The 19,838-nt window shown below is 35.9% G+C and overlaps 1 protein-coding gene across 1 annotated transcript in view; it reads right to left on the bottom strand.

Moving 5' to 3' along the window:
* The window catches only part of LOC121727270 (indian hedgehog protein), a 48,365-nt gene that overhangs the window by 10,170 nt on the left and 18,357 nt on the right, over positions 1–19,838 (bottom strand). Inside the window, exon 2 of the mRNA XM_042114998.1 lies at positions 1,666–1,927. Coding sequence (XP_041970932.1) covers positions 1,666–1,927 — 262 coding nt within the window. The remainder of the gene's footprint in view (positions 1–1,665; positions 1,928–19,838) is intronic.

The raw sequence follows: 19,838 nt of genomic DNA, 5'->3' as shown, positions 1-19,838 counted from the left end.
CATAATAAACTTTTGCTTTGCAAAGAGAATACTAATAAACTCTTATGTAAAATGTACATCCTAAATTGTTTATCTTGTTAAAAGCATATTAAATTTCTAGAATAAATTGATTTCATTCTTGTAAAATTAAAATCTAACAAATTAAAATGAGACTACTCATAATTTGCTTCGAATTTGACATTGATCAATTATACTGACCTTTAGCTACTATCTAGCAATAAACAACTTATCTCCTAATATAATAAAACGTAATAAATCTAATGACATGATATTCGGTCGTATAAAGTGTTTTAGTATATTTATGATGGCCATAAACGATGCCAATTAACTTCCAATAATTCCACCCTAAGTCCGAACTGATAATGCAAATATTGTATAAATTAATAGTTAAAGACGTAAGTGGAAGAACACAGTAACTAACAGTAAAGAAATGACGTTTTTTTGCATAAATGGAGGCTTTAGGGCCGGAAAAATTATTTGAAATGAAAAAAATGTACATTTTATGTGTAGCCAGATACATTAGCTAGGTGATGAAGTAGATAAGTAACAAGGTTTGTCCAAATTATAAAGGGAAAAAGTAAAAACGAGTAAATGTCACAAATAATCAACTCACGTCTTCTTATGAAAAGTTAGAATAACTTAGCATCATACGCCTGTAAAACGCAAATAATTGTATGTAATACCAAAAGCTGGGTTAAAAAGTAGACTAGGAAACGTGTTCTTCTATATTTGAATCAAATATTATAGAAATCTTTGAGTAGTACACATTTTTATACCATCCATTAGGTAATAGTGAAATAATCGATATTGATTTGCGAGTGAAAGAATGCGCAAGAGGAACTAAGGCATGTATATGAATAGTCTCTCCCATCGTTATGTTCTCATATAGCTATAAGTAGCCATTGAATCACCGACGTAATTATAGAAGGGGGGATCGGCTGCGATGCGGCGCGCGGAAACGAGATGGACATATGTAATTCCACACGTGGGAAAAGGATGGACGCTAACAAGAGGCTCGTTTGATCGACACCGCCGGCGCGGGCGCGGGAGCGTCTGGTGCATTCTTCTTGAAAAGCCTCGGCTATATATTAGGTCGGTACAGTTATATGCCTATTAATATTTCCAATTTATCATTGTTTTACGCCAGGACTCTTAACGGTTCGTCGACTGTATCGTATTACATATCAAAAGTATTTGAAATAGTCTAGGAGAGCATCTACAGAGTTTTCATTGTTAGTTTTCCTGTTACATTTATTCATATGTTTAAAAGATCATTTAAAACTACCTTTTATTTGTGTTTTAATTTATAGCAGTTATTATATAGATACTTTGTTCCATGATTCAACTTTGTATATCAAACGAACCGATGTTTAGTGTCAATAAATAGCAAAGGTAAATACTGTAAAGTTACAAAATGTATAATCAAACAGGCATAGAATTTCATATAAATTTTGACACGTTACATAATGTATAATCAAAACAACCAGGCATATGATATTATATAAATTTGTGCCTCGTTTCGTCGTTTAGACTTTAGGCCGGCAACGCACCTGCAGCTCTTCTAATGTTGCGAGTGTCCATGAGCGACGGTTATTGCTTTCCATTAGGTGACCCGTTTGATCGTTTGCCCCTTTATTTTATTTAAAAAAAACTTCAGCAACATACCTGTTTTAACCGAGCAGTGTATATAGGATCTGCTTTCGTAGAAAACCCAGTCGAATCCCGCTTCGACGGCCAGGCGAGCCAGCATGCCGTACTTGCTTCTATCTCTGTCGCTGGTGGTCAGGTCTACCGCTCGACCTTCATAGTGGAGGGAGTTGTCCTGGTGGGAGTTCTCCTCGTCCCAACCCTCGATCACTCGGAGACGGACGCCGGGCCACTGGTTCATCACGCTGATTGCAAGGGTATTCAGCTTCTCCTTGCAACGCTGGAATGTTTAGATCGGTTTGTTAGTTTATTGGACAGAAATAACTTGAATGACATGTAATAATTATGGTAAGTACATTGTTAATTAGTTTAGTTTATTTATTAGTGAAAATAAATATCTTTAAACCTAAACTGATATAATGTGGTTTAGGAGTAATAATTGGGAAAATGTAAAAGAATAACATGGGAGGGTATTAACATTTGAATTAATTCAAAACAATCTTCTTTCGATAAAGAGGAACTTTGTATGCGATTTTAGGATAAGCTAGTTCAAAACTTGTGCAGCAAAAATAGATTTCAATTTAATGAACAATACTTCAATACGACCACTTCAATTATGTAAGATACAATAATATCAGTGGTCTAAATATTGTGAGGAACAATCGAAAACACAATGCAGAGATGACAACAAACAAAAGAAACCGTGTTAACAAATTAACAGGCAGGATACGGCGCGTGGAGAATCCCATACAAACTCCATTCAAACTACACAATTGAGGCGAAATAATTCTTTCGCCAAATAAAGGGGATGTCAAAATATTTATAAAGAAACGGGACAATGCGACACGCACCGCATGCAGATTGAAGTGAAAAAATTTATAGATTGACGTAACGAATTGGACGCCCCGCTTGGATGTCGCATTCATACCGCCCGTACGGACCCATACATAATTCCATACAAACCCAAACCGCCTAATGAAGAGTTGTATGAAGCGCACTACAAATTCCCGATTCTCCACGCTCAGAAGTGACATATTCCGAAGATTTATCGCTTTATTTACATTGATTGAATTTGCATGACAAATTTTTGGACGCGTATCCAATTTTGATTACTGGAGATACTGATATTTAAATCATGATTCGTATATAGCGAAATCCTTACTAATATTGTCACGGGGTAAATATTAAATGCGAAAGTGTGTCTATCTGTTACCTCTTTACGCTTAAGCAGTTGAACCGATTTCGATAACATTTGGTATGGAGATACTTGCAAAGACGGGAAGGACGTAGGTAGGATACGTTTGCGGGCGTCATCTAGTAATTGTAAGAAATCTATTGCTGTAAGACCAACAGGCTACAACATATAGATTTAATTTCAATCAACTTAGCTATTCATTCTCCTAACTCTTACAATATTTACAATATTCGCTTTTACAAAACGTCTTAGAATCATTTTATTGAAAAAGAAAACTATTGCTATGACCTACATGCTCTACGTACTGTATAGACTATAGACCTAACCTTTAGTCCGAGATCCCTAGAACATTTTTTTATTACTATCATGCAAAACTTTTGTGAGTAACTTAATTTTGATAAGATGAACAACAATTTTATCTGAGAAAAATCTCGAAAGTGGTAGCTAACAGAGATAGAAAGGATTTCATACTTTGATTTGATGGTCCCAAAATATGGATTGTTCCATTTGTAGGACAATGTTACCCGTAAATTACATAACTATTAACCTATCAACATACAAAAAATCTGATGGTTAGGGTTCCGTTTTAGGGTTATGTAGTAAACTAAGTTTTGTTGATTTTGATTGACAAAAATTTGCTTGAGAGTAATCAAAAAATATATTCTATGGATCCCTGACTACTAACTCTATATTCCTCTAAGCTTTTACGGTATTCGCGTCACAAATGGATCCTGTAGTGAGAAGTCTGTATTTGGGAGTGTTGTGTGCTGAGTGCTCAGGCACACTAAGACAATCGCGTGCTAACTGTCAGCGCAAACACAGCGCGTGGGAACGAACGCGGGTAATTAGTGGACTATTGCCCAAAATGTTTCGCATTATTCGGGGGAAAGTGCGTTGGAACTTTAAGGAATGATTCAGGAATATGAAAAAAATAAAGGTAAAGGGAAGTATATAGTGTCTTTATGATGCAAGGATTTGTATTTGGATTTTCAGTTTGTTTATGTTTAACGTTTACCTAATTGTTTAATTACCGCAATCAGTGAGATTTAATGATTATTTAACTTTGATTTAATAAAGAGTTTGAAGAAAATGGCGTTTATAATATGAAAATCATCATAAAAGTAAAGTTTAATTATATTTATTATTAAAATACATATGTGAGTGCGGCCGTTTAAAAGTGACGTATGGGTTTATGAGTTTTTTAAATTTAAATTATGGTTTAAATTTAATAGTTTAACCGCCGTACTCAGAGACATTTAATTATGATTAATCTTCAATTTAATGAAGAGTTTGACAGATAATGTATGGGGCTTATGTCAAAAATCTGAATTAATTACATTTAAGTAATTAATGTTCCACTCTGAGTGCGGCAGTCAGTCCCTAATAATGCCATAATACTTTAATTGTCGAAAGAAAATTATTTCATTACTTAGTATCTTAGTAATATAACATAAAATCTTTTGGTGAACTTCCGTAGCTATTTGTTTTTCAATTGTTTTAGAAGAATTGTGCTGACACTAGTATAGTAAATAAACTAAAATATTTATTTACTTGTCACAAACAAATGCTAATAATATAGACGAATGAGATGAATAAGGAAATTACATTGATTTACCCTACTCACGGGAAAAATAAAACATATTGGGAAAAGTCAAGGTTTTCCTTATTTTTACAGGGAAATAGAGACAGACATATTATCATAGCATTACCTAGTGAAATCGAAATCAATTCTGAAAAAAACAGAAGGATTACAGACATAGACTGTAGAAAAGATTTTGAAAAGCCTGAAAAGTTATCCGTATCAGTCAAGAAATAAGAATTTATAAACCAAACATTATAATATCAGTAATCTTAACTCCTAAAGTATAAATAGATGGGATTATAATACAATTGCAATAATAAATACGGTCGTTTGAATCGCTGGTTATATACCAGTTGGGAGAGCCATTATAAATTCATTATGCATATTTTTAGTAAACAACCTGTCGATCACAATACGGCGCGGGCGCAGCGGGTGTATAAAATGGCGCTCAACTTCTTAGACCGTGTTTATAAAGTAGGTATTGATTAAAACCCTTAGCTAGAAACTTAAAAGTTGGAATCATAACATGTATTGTTTGTATTGTATGTTTAAAAAACTATACATTTTTAACAAGTAAATAAAAATAAAGATGACGTAAGAAAAATTCAACATTGCTTTACTGGATATTTTAGATCGATTGGTATACATAAAAATTGTATAAGCAGTAAAGACGCCATGAATTAACAATCAAACCCAATGATATCATATGAAAAACTCAAAGATCAAACCTACATACATAGACGATAGACACCTTTTTTCACTGTAGTCGGGTTATAATGAATCTTATTCTGTAAATGTCATGGAAAATGAAGCCTGAAAGCTATTTAAATGAGTCAGTACACGAAATCTGTCCGCAGGAACTCCGACAAAAAGCTCGCCCGCACTTAAAATTAGCGACCAAATTATACGACATCAAAACCACATTACGCGCACATTAATTAAAATAACGAGCATATCGAATACCTAAGGTCGGACTACCTGCAGGCACTGCGCGTCCAGGTATTCTGCGTTCCATACCACCTTTATTCCGACGACTTAAGGATCATTCTCGTGGAAGTTCGGAGGTTAAACAACTCGGAACGGACGGTATAATAAGAAAAAAACCCAAGGATCATCGCACGGCGCGGCGCGGGTGCGGTAACGCGAGATAGATCCGCCAGATATTTATAATGGCGATCAAATTAGCCACAAAAGTTTATAAATCACTGCTCTTGTGTCTCGTTCGAGCGATTTGGGGAGAGAAGCGAGAAATTGAAGCGATAAACCAATTCCAATTGAAACAATCAAATTCAGAATAAAATTCCACTTAAACTTTGATAACGCTTTATTTTTAAATTCGTTTCCCAAAGGATACCGACCTATCATTTACAGCTGCAAAAAGGTGCGCATTATACTTCCATCGAAACACCTCATTTGTTGTAGGTATGTTTATCTTGATGTGATCAAAGTTTCATGCCTTAAATATTAAAATAACTTAGAGAGGACGGTGAATAGTGGTAGATTTATTTAAGAAACTATGGATACTCTAGAACTATAGTGTTGTAAAACAAAAGATATATTATAGAAGCAAGATTACACAGTTAGATTTAAGCTTCAGTGACGATTAGTAACAGTCAGAACTTCCAATTAAGTTAAACAAGTAGGTAAAATTCAATAACAAACATAATATGTTTTATATAGAGCTATGCTATATCTCGCGATAGTGGTATAAATAAAAATACATAAAGAGACCGAAACATTAACGGGCGGCGTCAAAAAAACTGCCCTTAACTTTGTGGTTTCCACAAAACAAAAAAAGGCGAATCCAAAACCAGTCATTGGTCGGTTTTTCGACTTCTGGCCTTGTACAAAAAACGCCGTGTTAAGGAATGTAAAGAGCCGTTTAATTATCCTAATATATCGTTATGGGCGCTGGGGGAGGCAGTATAAATTAGTAATGTGTCCCCCGACGACTATCACCAAATATTTAGTCTGGGCTCCCAAGTATTAATTTGTTAACTGCTTAAATAGTATTTGGTATTCTCACAACTTTCTATTTTGTTTTAAAAAGAAAATATTACTTATTTAAAATATTAAGTTTAAAGACAGTATATTTATGAAGATATCTAATTATTATTTTAGTGATTTTAAAAGAAGAAGTCATGCTAATCTGTCTGTATTTTATGCCTATTGACCTTTAGGTGCTATAATAGCTTTTGACATAACTACACCGGAAATTCCAGCAATCCTTATGTAGATGTATCTTTAAAAGAAGACACGTGAATACTTTACTCACGCATATTAACACGTTTTGTTTTAGATAGTCGGAAAAGTTTAAAAAAGTAGATACTTGCTAGGTTTTCCAAAGTAAGAAGACAGCTAAAATATAATTATTCTTTGCTAAAATAAAATAAGGCGGACTATTTAAAAATAATTATCAATGTATACCTGTTTTGACATACCTATCAAGCAAAATATGCACAAACGAAATAAATAAAACTTCAATCAATTTTTGTCACTTCAATAAGCATTTACAGTATCAATTACACTCAAAATGGTCTTACAATAAGTTAAGAAGCGTATAACAGATTCGCAGCCGAGCTCTTGTTGGCCGGTTTATGTAAATAACTTGTCCTGTCCTTATACTACTTCGTTTAAATAACAAAAAGTTACAATAAAGGATTAATTGGTTTTTAATTGTGCTTTAAAACTTAAGATTTGTAAATGCACTTCCGTAAAAATTTACAATAAAAATCCCTTTTAAATTCTTTAAAAATTGTTAGCGGTAAATAAAATTACTACTTACTTGAAATACGATTTAAATTGGAGCTTTTAGCTTACAGTTTTGAAATAAAATTATTTACTTTTAATTTTAAATAATTTAGTAAGCTATACAGTATGCTGTTACAGCACTGTAGTAAAGCTTAGTAGAGTTTTACTTACACTGTATTATCCAATGGTTAAAACTATCGGTAATTTTCTAAGCCACAATACAAATATTTCCCGACGTGTACTACAGTTGGTTTACAACAGGGAGGTGTTGTTTGTCCACACTGTACTGTTGTAGAACCTGCCATGTAACTAGTATGTTGGTTCTAAGCGTTTTTTGAAGGAAAGTTATTGAATTGAATTCAATTAAATTTTTATACATAAATGTGCTTATACATGTGTTACTGAAATAGAAGAGAATATTTTTACATCTAAAAAATAAAAAATATATGCAACTTATAGTATTAATACGCTTTCAGTATAAAGTGGGATTTAAACAAAATACCTCGATTAAATTTTAACCATTTAAAACTAACAATTTGTTATACGATTAATAATGCATTACAAAAACGTGAGACAGCTTTCACAATATTTCAAAATAGATTAATAAATTCCAACAAAAGAGTGCGAAAGCGAACATGCAAACAAATGCAGGTAGATCTTTGAAGTATTTCGAGGTTTTTTCTCATAGAGCCAACCGCTAACGAAAACAGTCCACAAGGCTTTTAAGGAGACCCAGCCACCTTTCACTCGTTTAAAAAACTCTTTTGAAACAAGACACCGATCCGTGTGCACTGTGATACAGGCTGTTTATAAAACCTTTGCTTCCTGTCCGTCTATTGTATAAAAAAAAAACATTAAAATTAAAAAGTTTAGAATTAAAACTTTTGAATACGCGGCGCGCGTTTAAGTCTTTTTTACTGCATATCATTATAGTTACGTAGACCTACGACTAACATTTCAATGACACTCCAATCGAAATTTTCAAGCCTTATTATCAAACTTACACCAAAAAATAACTGGCACCATAAAATCAGAAACGAAGATCAAAACGGGCCAATCAGAACTCGGTAATAATTGGTCGAAATTGGTATCGAATGGGAATCGATTCGAGACCCACCTGTTGGTCCTTCGAGCCGTCTTGTTACGTTATTGTTACCCGCGGGAACACAATTTATGATGCCGGGGTCACTGGCGGAGTCAATGAGATCTCCGCTGCAAGTCATCGTGGGGAACCGACAATCGACAATCATATTTATATTTTAGACAATAGATTATAGATGCTTACCTTACCTAATAGTTGTGTAAGGTAATATTTTTTGAGTGTATATTAAAGTTTTTGAGTTGATTGGACTGTTTGAGGTTTTTGTTAAACTTTCAGCAGGTATTAAGAATGTTTTTCAGATTTTGAAATATCATAATCGTATTTGAAAATTTCAGTTTTTATTTCTATCAAATATTCTACGCTATTGAGTTACTAAAGTAAGTGACAAACATCTATCCATACAAACACGTATAACTCAGGATAGTAAAGTTTCGAGAATTGGCTGCTTTCGGGTTTAAGTGCTTTGCTTTACGAGCGCCGAGTGAATAGAGCCTGCAGGCTTCGCTTGTTTAATACCCCTTTATATAAATACATACTCCTTCCCATGTGTGGATTGTCTGTTTGTACGTACGTTATACATATTAAATATTGTAAATCACCGATATTGGCATATATCGAATATAAAGTAATATAAAATGTAAATTTCTAAAAGATAAAAATTATTTTCATTTTCTGTCCCAACAATTTAAATTCTATAACTGTACAGTTCACAAATAAAATGAGACGATTTCTCGAAATAAGCGCGTCTCAACTTTAAATATTTTAAAACGCTTTGTCGTGTAAGGCATAAGGCATTATTTTATTCGAGTGCTAATTATTTAAAAGAGAACGTATGGGCGGAGTTGTAGACAGCGGCGCGCATGAAAAATAAGGCAGGTACGAGTTTTACATGTGCGTAATTATTATTGATATTTTCAACATATTATCAATAATGTTTTGCGCAATTATTCTCGTTTAAATCGCGCGGAAGGCTGTAAACATTAAAGGCCGGTTGCGGGAGGTTGCGAGAGGTTGCGCGGGGTTGCGGGGAGTCGCCGCGGGTTGCGGGGGATTGCCGCGGGTTGCTAATTCCCCTCGCCGCCTCGACGATAACTGCTGATCGATTTGCATCCGTAATTACGTCACTTTTAACACGGCGGGTGAAGAAAACTCGACGAGTAAGCGATTGCAACATGTGACGAGGCACCGCCTTTTCCGAACCGGTCGCGCTTTATTACCCGATATCACTCTAAATACACTATCACCCATTACCGCGGCGTTTCGCTTTAAAAGTGTTCGACGGAAAAGCTGAAAAGGTTGTCGGTTTAATTGTTGTACTGTTGGCATTTGGTGTCGCGTGCGTCACTTTTACGTAATTTAGGGCTTGGTTTTAACCCATCTATCCCCAAGCGCCAACCGGCTGCCGCATAGCAATTGAAAATCTATTGTATCTGCGATATCCACGGTGGAGGTGTTAAAATGTCGAACTACTGAACGGAACATAGACAAAACGTTTTTATTTGTCTGAATAACAGAACATAAAAAATGTAAATGTATTTGCTGTCGGTACCGCCACGAAACAAATCACCGGTCGTTATGAGCCATTAGATAATATATCAGCGAAATCATGACGCGCTTTAGCTATCGTAATAAAATTTATTGATTTATCAGTAAATCAGAGCTACACAATTCGAGGCGGCCGTCGCGTCCGTGCGGCCCGCTGCGCGTACGGTCGGCAACGTTCCCAGCGTTCTCCAACAATAATAAAGTTACTTCGCTTAATCGCTCTCATTGTTTGTCCCTCGTCCAGCGAAGGGTGTGGGCGTAAAATCAACAATCGCACACGTATCATCGTTTTGCTGACGGTCCCCGAGTGCCTCTCGATAATATTTTATAAGACAAATAACACGATAAAGATGTTTTGACGTGGCCGCGTTCATCGCTCACGGTGGATGCGTCCGGGCGTATACTCGTAATACTGTGATTTCGGCTCAAACAAAACAAAGGCGTTCTATTGTGACGCGTCGACGACAGGTCTTAGCGACTTCGTCCATTAGCATTGTTTTAGGATTAACCGTCGATCGACACGCATATTTTAATGTGTTTTTTTAATCGGTGTGAAATGACTACCGAGTCGTAAGTGTTTGATAAGTGAAGTCTTTTTGTTTGGCCGTAATGGATGTTATCTGCCTCACACCGTTGGACCTCACGGAGTCGAACTGATATGTGCTCGCCGATTTAGTGATTTAGACGTGACTTTGACGTGTTTGATCTTCAAATGAATCATACGATTGAATTATCATTACTGTCTTACATCAGTCTGAATTTTACGCTTTAAAGCTTATGGTTAGGGTAGAGCTAAAAGCATAAACCAAATTTTGGAACGAAGTGCCTTGTCGCGCGTTTGGCATAATAGGGGCTAGACAGAACGATATTTGACCTCGACACTTTTTTATTACTACCTGCATGGTAGGGGCAGAGGGCGTTGATAGTATTCATGTGCGTCAACTAGATGGCGATGAGAATAAACAGCAACGCGTTGTTAGTATTCCTGGGCGTCATTAGATGGCGTTTTTTTTTAATTTTTTTTTTGGAGTGTACAGGTTTTTTGAAAGTACATAAGAAATAACTTCGTTCCATTTGGGTGTCCCTTGACACCTCTCAAGTTTTTTTCTATTTCATCTTTTACCTAATGATACATTATTGTTAGTATTAATCCATCAATCCCCAAGCGGCAACCCGCTGCCGCAAAACAATTGAAAATCTATTGTGTCTGCCATACCCACGATGGAGGTGCTACATAATATTATGTTAATAAAGTAAATAGGCTCATGTAACATTCAGGTCCAGTAGCCATTCATAAAAACGCAGGAGCATTTTATCCCAAGTCTCTTTCTATGTACGTAGTAAATTACCTCGATAACGGGTATCAGGGTCATTTATATATTTTTTATCAACTCCCTAGCAGCTCCCCGAGAGCCATCAAATCTTATCGCCCATCACAAACCGAACACAAATCACTTTGACAATGTTTTAACAGGCCGAGATAAAATATTAGTGTATCAATTAATCGAGTTGCTAACAGGCGGAATTGCTCAGGTGACTGGGGTTGGTTCTACCGATGCTTAACCGACAGTTAAACTCAGGTTAGCTGAAAAGGTTTAATCACTGTTTAACAGATACGTGTATAACGCCACACTGTACACATGATAACTTGAGAATTATAAACGCTTAAAAGAAATAATAAGGTAGAGGAAACTTGCGCAATGATAATCTAATTACTTGTCGAAAATATACTAGAAGTTGTAACTTCATTGTGACGAAATTCGTTTATCACACGGAAACCTTTTATTTGTTAGAAATAAAAACGGGCTTTTCCAGCATTTAAATTTCATCAAATTAGTTTAGCGGTTTTAGCTTGAACAGGTTAAATGTATGATTATATGGATTATCTTTTTCTCTACTGATATGTCCTTAAATGTGAACGCAACTTAACTGCGATTTAACCTCTGTCGAAACAGCGGTGAACCGGCCCGCTCGTCTCGAGTTACACAAAAGGTTCGTATTGTTTTCGGTGCCCAAATCAAATCTGATATCCTCAATAATTTGACAAACTCTGAAGTTACTGTTTTTGTGAATCAAAAATGTATTGAGTTTTAAATTGCATTTTGTTAATTTTCTTCATTCTGACAAAAGTTTCTAAGTTGCTCTAAACATTGTTATAATTAAATCGCAATAACAATTAGATATACACCAAAAAAGGTACTGAATTAAAAAAAATAACCTTTTTGGGCCGCAAATTTTCGTTACAAAAAATATTGGTTTACGTTACGTTTCCAACCGATTAGCGTTACGGGGAGACAAACTGACACGAGATTATGTTGTGGTTTCCGCGCCACCGGGCCCCGGGAATTCGCGGGAATCGCAGTTTACAAACGGTTTCTAGTGTCAAATGAGGTTATTACCCGACTGTGCCACAAGGGTTTTGTTTTTTTGTATGTACTAGATCAGGGGTCACCAATTAGTTTCACTCGGGGTCCACTTTAAGAAATGAAATGCCCTTCGTGGTCCGCACATTTTGTAAAAAAATATTTACTTACATAATATCAATGAGTAAAGTGACAATTTTTGTTGCTTGCTTGGAGTTAAGCTGGTGCAAGCTATTGACATTAAATCCTGGAGATGTTCATCAGTAAATCGAGGACGAAATTTATTTTAAACGAAGTTCATCTTAGAAAATGCTTGGTCCGCAGACAATCGGTCGGCGGTCCGGATGCGGACCGCGGTCCGCCATTTGGTGACCCCTGTACTAGATGTTGTGTTGATGCACCTAAATTCGGTGACAGTAGGTACAGTTTCCGGGTTAAAAACTATTTTATGTCTTTTCTCGAGACTAAAAATATAGCAAATTTCATCACAATCAGTTCTGCGATTTAAGCATGAAGAGGAAACAAACAGATACTCTTTCACATTTACTTTTTTTATTAAGTAGTAAGGATGTGTATAATAATGTTATTTTTTATTTTATTTTTTATCTATGGACGCTTCACACCACGTCAGTCTGGCCCCGTGGTAAGTACCTGAAGGACTTGTGTTACGGGTACCAGACAACGGAAATATATTTAATACTTTTATACTATACATATATTTAAGATTTTTATTATATGATACACGTCATATTTAATACACATCCACGACCCAGAAACTTAGAAATTTTTTTGTTCCGTCGGCGGGATTTGAACACGCGACCCCCGGCTTGAGCTGAGCTGTATAATAATATGTTTATACATCATCTCTAGAGCCTAAACAATATTATTTCAGCTTGAATCTGGATTGCAAAACTGAGCGATATAAAAAATATTTTCTACCACACTTTAATAAATTTAAAGATAATATTCATTCCCATTTATTTCTATTCCAAGGTTTTAAATCTCAGTAATAGAATATCGCGCGTCTTGTGTCGTTTGTCAGCGGACAAAGGACTCCTGTGGTCTCCCATTGTCTGATCTATCTCTACTATTAAGTATTTTGGTTTTCGCGAACCTTTCGTTTTGTCGATACAGAAAGATTGGCGACTTTAATCCTTTTGAACTAAGTTTTAAAAACTATAAACCTTTACACGAACAAATTATTGCAAAACGACACAAAAAAGATAATATGGGCGAAAATGTCTTTTGGTTGGGTCGTCACCTAAACTATTGAAATAAAAAGAACAAGTTCAAAAACCACTGCCTTTTTCCAATTCAAATTTTAACTGTCAAAAGTCGCGTTTGTAGACTGTTTGAGATAATTGCAGCTTAATATTGTAAAAAATTGACAAGGAAACAATTAAAAATATTTGCATAACTGTGACCCGATTAGGGTCGGTGGACAATCGCAGATATTTCGGCGCGATCAAACGGCGCGGGCGGCAATTAATTACCAATTTGTCGTGGGTGCCAACTGGCGGGATATGTTGCACCCACATCAGCCACGCCGCGATAACGATAACAAATGTTTAACGTTATCTCGACATCGACACGAGAGAGCTTTTTGCCACCGTCCCTTTCAAAATGTCCCTTTTATTGAAAACTTGCCGGACGTTTTAAAATTGATTTAAGTTTGGAATTTCACGGTTCGTTAAACATATGTTAAACTGTTATAACATTTTCATAAATGTATATTCAATGTGAGCTGTCAACAAATTATGATTAGGACCTGTTGTAAAGTGGACTCATCAGGTCACGGTAATATCATCAGCATGCAAATTGGTCACAACAAACTAGATTACCCGATTGCCCGGAAGAAAACTGGCTCATTAAGGCGTACTCACACCCACTACGTCGGAGCTACGGCGTAGAATGTCCCTGCGTAGCACGCCTAGTGGGAACTAACCTTTACCGTCTATTATCACTAATATCAATCATTGCAGTATCGATGGCAAGCTATTAAACTTAAAATTAATCATATTGACAATGTATTCATCATTGTCAATGTAACGCGCTAACTAATAAGATGTCACTCAGTTTGGCGGGATCACCTCGTATAAAGTGCATTAGATGGCGCAATTTTAATAGGAAATTGGTCCGAAACCTGACTTTACTAACAAACCTTTAAAATATAAATAAATATTCGAATAATAAGTAGGTTTCTTACGAAGTAGGTATGGAATATTTTACAACGTGAGCAGCGTGCACCGGTAAAAACCCAATGCAATTTCGACCTTAGAATTATGAGGCGCAAACCGGACCTAATGTATATCAACCTATATATTTCCAAGATGGCGGCCTGCTAGGGTATAATTATCATCGTGTGCGAAATTGGGGTCTCACCTCGCCTCGCCATAAATAAAATAAAAGTTCTGTGGGAGGAGTGCAGCGCTGCGCTAATGTGCAGCAACGTTGCGCAGCGCAGCGGGGGATTACAATTAATTGATATTAGCTTGTGAGTTCCCCGCAAAATGGTAACTAAGGGATGTTTTCGCATAAGAACAAAGTGAAAAAGTTTAGAATCTGCGCCAATTTTACTTTAAAGTATTTTAATCGTAATGTTCTTAAAACTTTTTTCTTAAAGCTAAAGTGTAAGTTTGTAGGTACTAAGGATTAAATGATCTAACTTTTTTCCAATATCAATGGCCTATTACAATTTTCAATATACTTAAATCTAATAGCTCTTTAAAAAACTGGTAGCCATATGAAGGACAGATTTGTATTGTATGTGTAAATGTCAAAAATTACTCAACTTCAGATTTAAATATGAATAGAGAGGCGCCACGTTCGGCGCAGGTATAGCCTCGTACCTCATCTTATTGCTATTAAAATAAGGTTGAAAACCGTTTAACGAACAGGTACATAAAAACCGGCCCTAAATAGTATAAATGTCTCGAGCACAATGCGCTATCATGGCTGATCGATTCAGTTTATGACAGGCTAATTCAGTCTAGAATGTTCGAGAAACCTTCAGAGTTATTGATATTGTTTCACACGTGTGTAGCAACTAGCAACGAAACATGCTGTAAAACATACAATATTATGATGAGCCTAAGTCTGTTTAAGACTTAAAGTTTAACTTATATAATAAGCACGTACAGTAAGGCAGCGTGGTCACCTTCAGGAGACTTGGCTCCTCTTTAACACTAAACTATCTCCCCTCTAAGATGTCATCTGCTTTTTTTCCTCTCTTTAATATCACGATTCACGGCCCTTAGACCATAAAATTCTTGTAGTGTAGAATCTTAACCCATCAAACTCCAAGCGGCAGCCGGCTGCCGCATAACAATTAAAAATCTATTGTATCTGCGATACCCACGATGGAAGTGTAAGTTTACAATTTTTTTTAGCTTGGATGTCAAGAAATGTTAAAATTGAAAAGATATTAACCATTCTACGTATTTATTTTCTTGTTAAAATTTTCAAGAAAATTAGGAGTGTCAACTTAACCTATTGGTTAAGTTGACACTCCTCCTAATTTTCTATTTTTATTAATGTATTCATTATCCTAAATAAACCGTAATAACACGGTCTTACGAGCGACATTTTAATCAATACATATTACTTAGGCAAACCGTGGTAATATAAATCCTAAGATATGTCATCGCAAGTCGCTAGTTTATCGCTAAAATGATGTCTTAATGCGCTAACTATTTAACTACTAGCGAAATCAAACTGTTATTTATCGTAACTATTACTACTGTAAGTGATTTACGTCATTATTAGATTTAATAGAATTATCTAACTATGAGAATTAATGTTAAGTCTTAGGATGGGTTGCACCAGAGGCGTGGTTAAAGTTAAAGTTTAACTAAAGTTATTTTTATACTTAAATAGTCCTTTAGCTTTAACTTTAACCTTAACTTTAACCGGAGAAATTCACGTATGAGCGGAAGGAAGGACGCCATACTTAACTTTAACCAAAGATTTGACATTTTTCACTGTAGTTAAAGTTAAATTTACAGTTAAAGTTAAAGTTAGTTGGTGCAACCCAGTCTTAGTAATAACTCTGGAGTTATTGACGAATTTTGTGTTTGACTTACCTACAAGTTATTAAATATGAAGATGATTACGTTCATTGCAGGATTCAAAATCAATGTTGATAGCTGTTGAATACTTTCGTACAAGTTATTTTTTTTTTCTTCATTAAATTTTTTGAATTATTTATTAATGAATATCAAATTGCCATTGATGGTGCTATTACAAAAAACTGCAGCTCTTAAATCGATTGTGTAGACAATTGTTTAACAACGGGACCTTGCTTGTCGGATTTTTTAAATTAAAAATATGCAAAGTTTTGGGCGAATTTATATATTTTACAAACTGAACGTCAAGTTAGCGTTTATTTTGTAGTAGTTTAAATTCTATTTAGGTTATGATTGCGTTTCGATGTTATCTCGGCGACGTCTCAGGCGACTTTTGTGTAGCGACGTGTAATTTATTGGCACCAAACTCGAGATAAGTTTCAAATGAAAATTTATTTAAATCCTCGCCTTAACCTTTTATATTGGTGTTTAATTTGATAATATGAATTTTATTTTTAGCAAATATCATAAAATATGAAAGTTTTTAAGTTTGATGTGAACGCGAAAACTACTGGGCGGATTTCGATAAAATTTAGTAGTAATTTCTATAAATTACTACTAAATTTTATCGAAATCCGTAGTAGTAATTTCTATAAATTACTACTAAATTTGATCGAAATCCGCCCAGTAGTTTTCACATTCGTGCCTATGCACTGAATTAACTTTTACACAGTTTGAGTGGTCTGTAACAATTGTTACAGAGCACTCAAACTGTGGAAAAGTTAAGGATACTGTGTTAACAAGGCTTTGTCTATGTTTTTCAAAACAATGCACAGCGAAAACTAGATGAAGATCATCATATTATTAAGTATGAAGTATTTGACAAAACAATTTGCAAATATTGCATACAATTTATTGCTGTTTGTTTGTAATTATTGTGACTATGGACAAGTATGTTACATCACATTTCACAACGCTAAAGTTTATTATTTTCATACTTTACAATGTTATTTTCCTTAACAATTAGAAACTATTTGAGTTGATTGAGCAACTGCAACTAACAACCTAACACTTACAACTTGTTGTGGTACATCAATTTATAATTACATACTATATAATATCTAGAGGGGGAGATATACATAAAAAAATATTTTTACTGTGTAAATAAAAAGTTATTTGCTTATGTACCATCGAGGATATTGATTCCTAGACAGTTGACAGATCAACGTCATTTGGTCGGGTCATGTCAATTTAATGTAAGAGCGCTAAAAGACAAACGGCACGTGTCGGTGGCACGCGTCGGCGGCAGTCGACGGCAGACGACGACACGTGTCGGCGGCAGTCGACGGCAGTCGGTGGCACGTGTCGGCGGCAGTCGACGGCAGCCGTCGACGGCAGCCGTCGACAGTTTATCACGCTTGCAGTTGTGACGTACCGCGTAAAGGAAAGCGTCCACAGGTCGGTATCGTGCGCAACGGACGTCTCGCATCAAACGGATAATTTTTCACAGTACTTCCGCTGAATTAGCCGCGTACGGATTACCGACAACTGGGGGCCTACCGCCACCTCTACTAAGCTACACCATTTGACAGATAAGCAATATTACTTTAACGTCAAGCTAGTGATTTTAAAAAAGTTGATATTTCACAGTGGATTTAACGATGTTTTGCATTTTTTACTGTTTTTTAGTAAAATTATATTTAAAAAGTGAGTACGGTAATGTTATTGTAATCTTACAACAAAGTGTTCTGGAAACATGATAGTTTTAGGATAGGTTGTGGTAGGCCCCCTGCAAGCGTCATAAGCTGTCGACGGTTGCCGTCGACTGCCGCCGACACGTGCCGCCGGCTACCGTCGACTGCCGCCGACACGTGCCGTTCGTCTGTAAGAAGCCTTAATTGTGATCTGTCGGCTAGGTTTGACGTAACGCGACCAAACTATGTAGGTCTCTTATCTGCCTATAGGAATCAACTCTCTGATAGTACAAAAAAACACCGCCTTCATGTACAAAAAGCAATTAACTTGCAACTCCAAAACAATTTCAAAATAATGTCAATTTTATGTGACAGTAAAAACATATTACAACGGCGTTTAAAATGCCGTTCCAGTTTTTTGGCAGCTAATTAAATTGACGTGATTTTCATGCCACATCAAAATGTTAATTGTTACTTTAAACTTTTAAGTACTTGAAAAGTGACGGCTGAAGTTAATAAGAAAATAATTATCCTTTAACTTAATAATGTATTTAATTATACTTAACACGTAATGTATGTCTTAATTGTAAAGTAAGTATAAATAAAATTATAGTTTTTATTGACTATCTCAGTTCAACTTTAATTACTATAACATTTCCTTCGTAGCTAACAAAAGAGATCTACAACACAAATATCGAAATAGAGTATGCAGACGTTACTATGTTTTTTCCTAGTCTCAAACATTCGAAAAGTATCTTGATAAATAAGGAGAACATAAAATTCATACGTGGGAGAGCCATGCTTCGGCACGAATGGGCCGGCTCGACCGGAGAAATACCACGTTCTCACAAAAAACCGTCGTGAAACAGCGCTTGCGCTGTGTTTCGCCGAGTGAGTGAGTTTACCGGAGGCCCAATTCCCTTCCCTATCCTCCCCTATTCCCTTCCCTTTCTATCCCTACCCTCCCCTATAACCCTATTCCTTCTTAAAAGGCCAGCAACGCACCTGCAGCTCTTCTGATGCTGCGAGTGTCCATGGGCGACGGAAGTTGCTTTCCATCAGGTGACCCGTTTGCTCGTTTGCCCCCTTATTTCATAAAAAAATAAGGAACGTTTATAGTTACATACTATACTACTGACCGCCGAACTTCAATATAAAGGTGACACTAGACTCTAGAGGATGATAATGACGATTATCTTGACTAGGTATTCAGTCAGAAATTGGGAAAAATCTAGGTAAGAACCTAAACAAAGTCGAACAGTATAATCCGGTATTCAGGCCAACGCATCCCGTATTTTAATGGTCGCGACGGTGCGTCGATTCTTGTGCTAAAACAATGACCAATAATTCTGCGCTTATGTCTCATTGCCCGGCAAAGGTAGTCGTTCATGACATTTCTATGAAGATTCACGGGCGCTTTCGCTGAAACCTAATTAATATTTGAAGAGAATGTCCTAGAGTAAAGTTGTTGTAGCATCATTGTTTTCCTTTTGAAATTGATTTTGCATAATAACCTAAAGCCGGTCTCCACCTTGGGCTACGATGATCATGAATATCATAAGATTATGAAGTCGATCAGAGTCTATGTAACTGTTTTTGCCCATAGGCAATGATAGACGAGTAAGATATGATCTCTCTCTTGGTTTGGAAGAATAGAAGAAAGTATATACTTACATTGTTCATAGGACTTATTGAATCTTAACCTACAGCCGGCAATGAATGGAAATGTAATGAATAGTCACATAACGTAAAACAAAACACGCGCAGGAAGTGTGCGAAAAGTTTATATAACAATAGAAATGAAAATGAACGTTATCAAGGCACGAACTGCCATAGTCAAAATAATTCAGTAAATCAATGGTACCATTAACCATTGTTCTGGACAGCGCTAGACC

The sequence above is a fragment of the Aricia agestis genome, chromosome 5 (genome assembly GCF_905147365.1).
Source record: "Aricia agestis chromosome 5, ilAriAges1.1, whole genome shotgun sequence".
NCBI classification, from domain to species: domain Eukaryota; kingdom Metazoa; phylum Arthropoda; class Insecta; order Lepidoptera; family Lycaenidae; genus Aricia; species Aricia agestis.
This window is presented reverse-complemented; position numbering and strand designations above follow the sequence as displayed.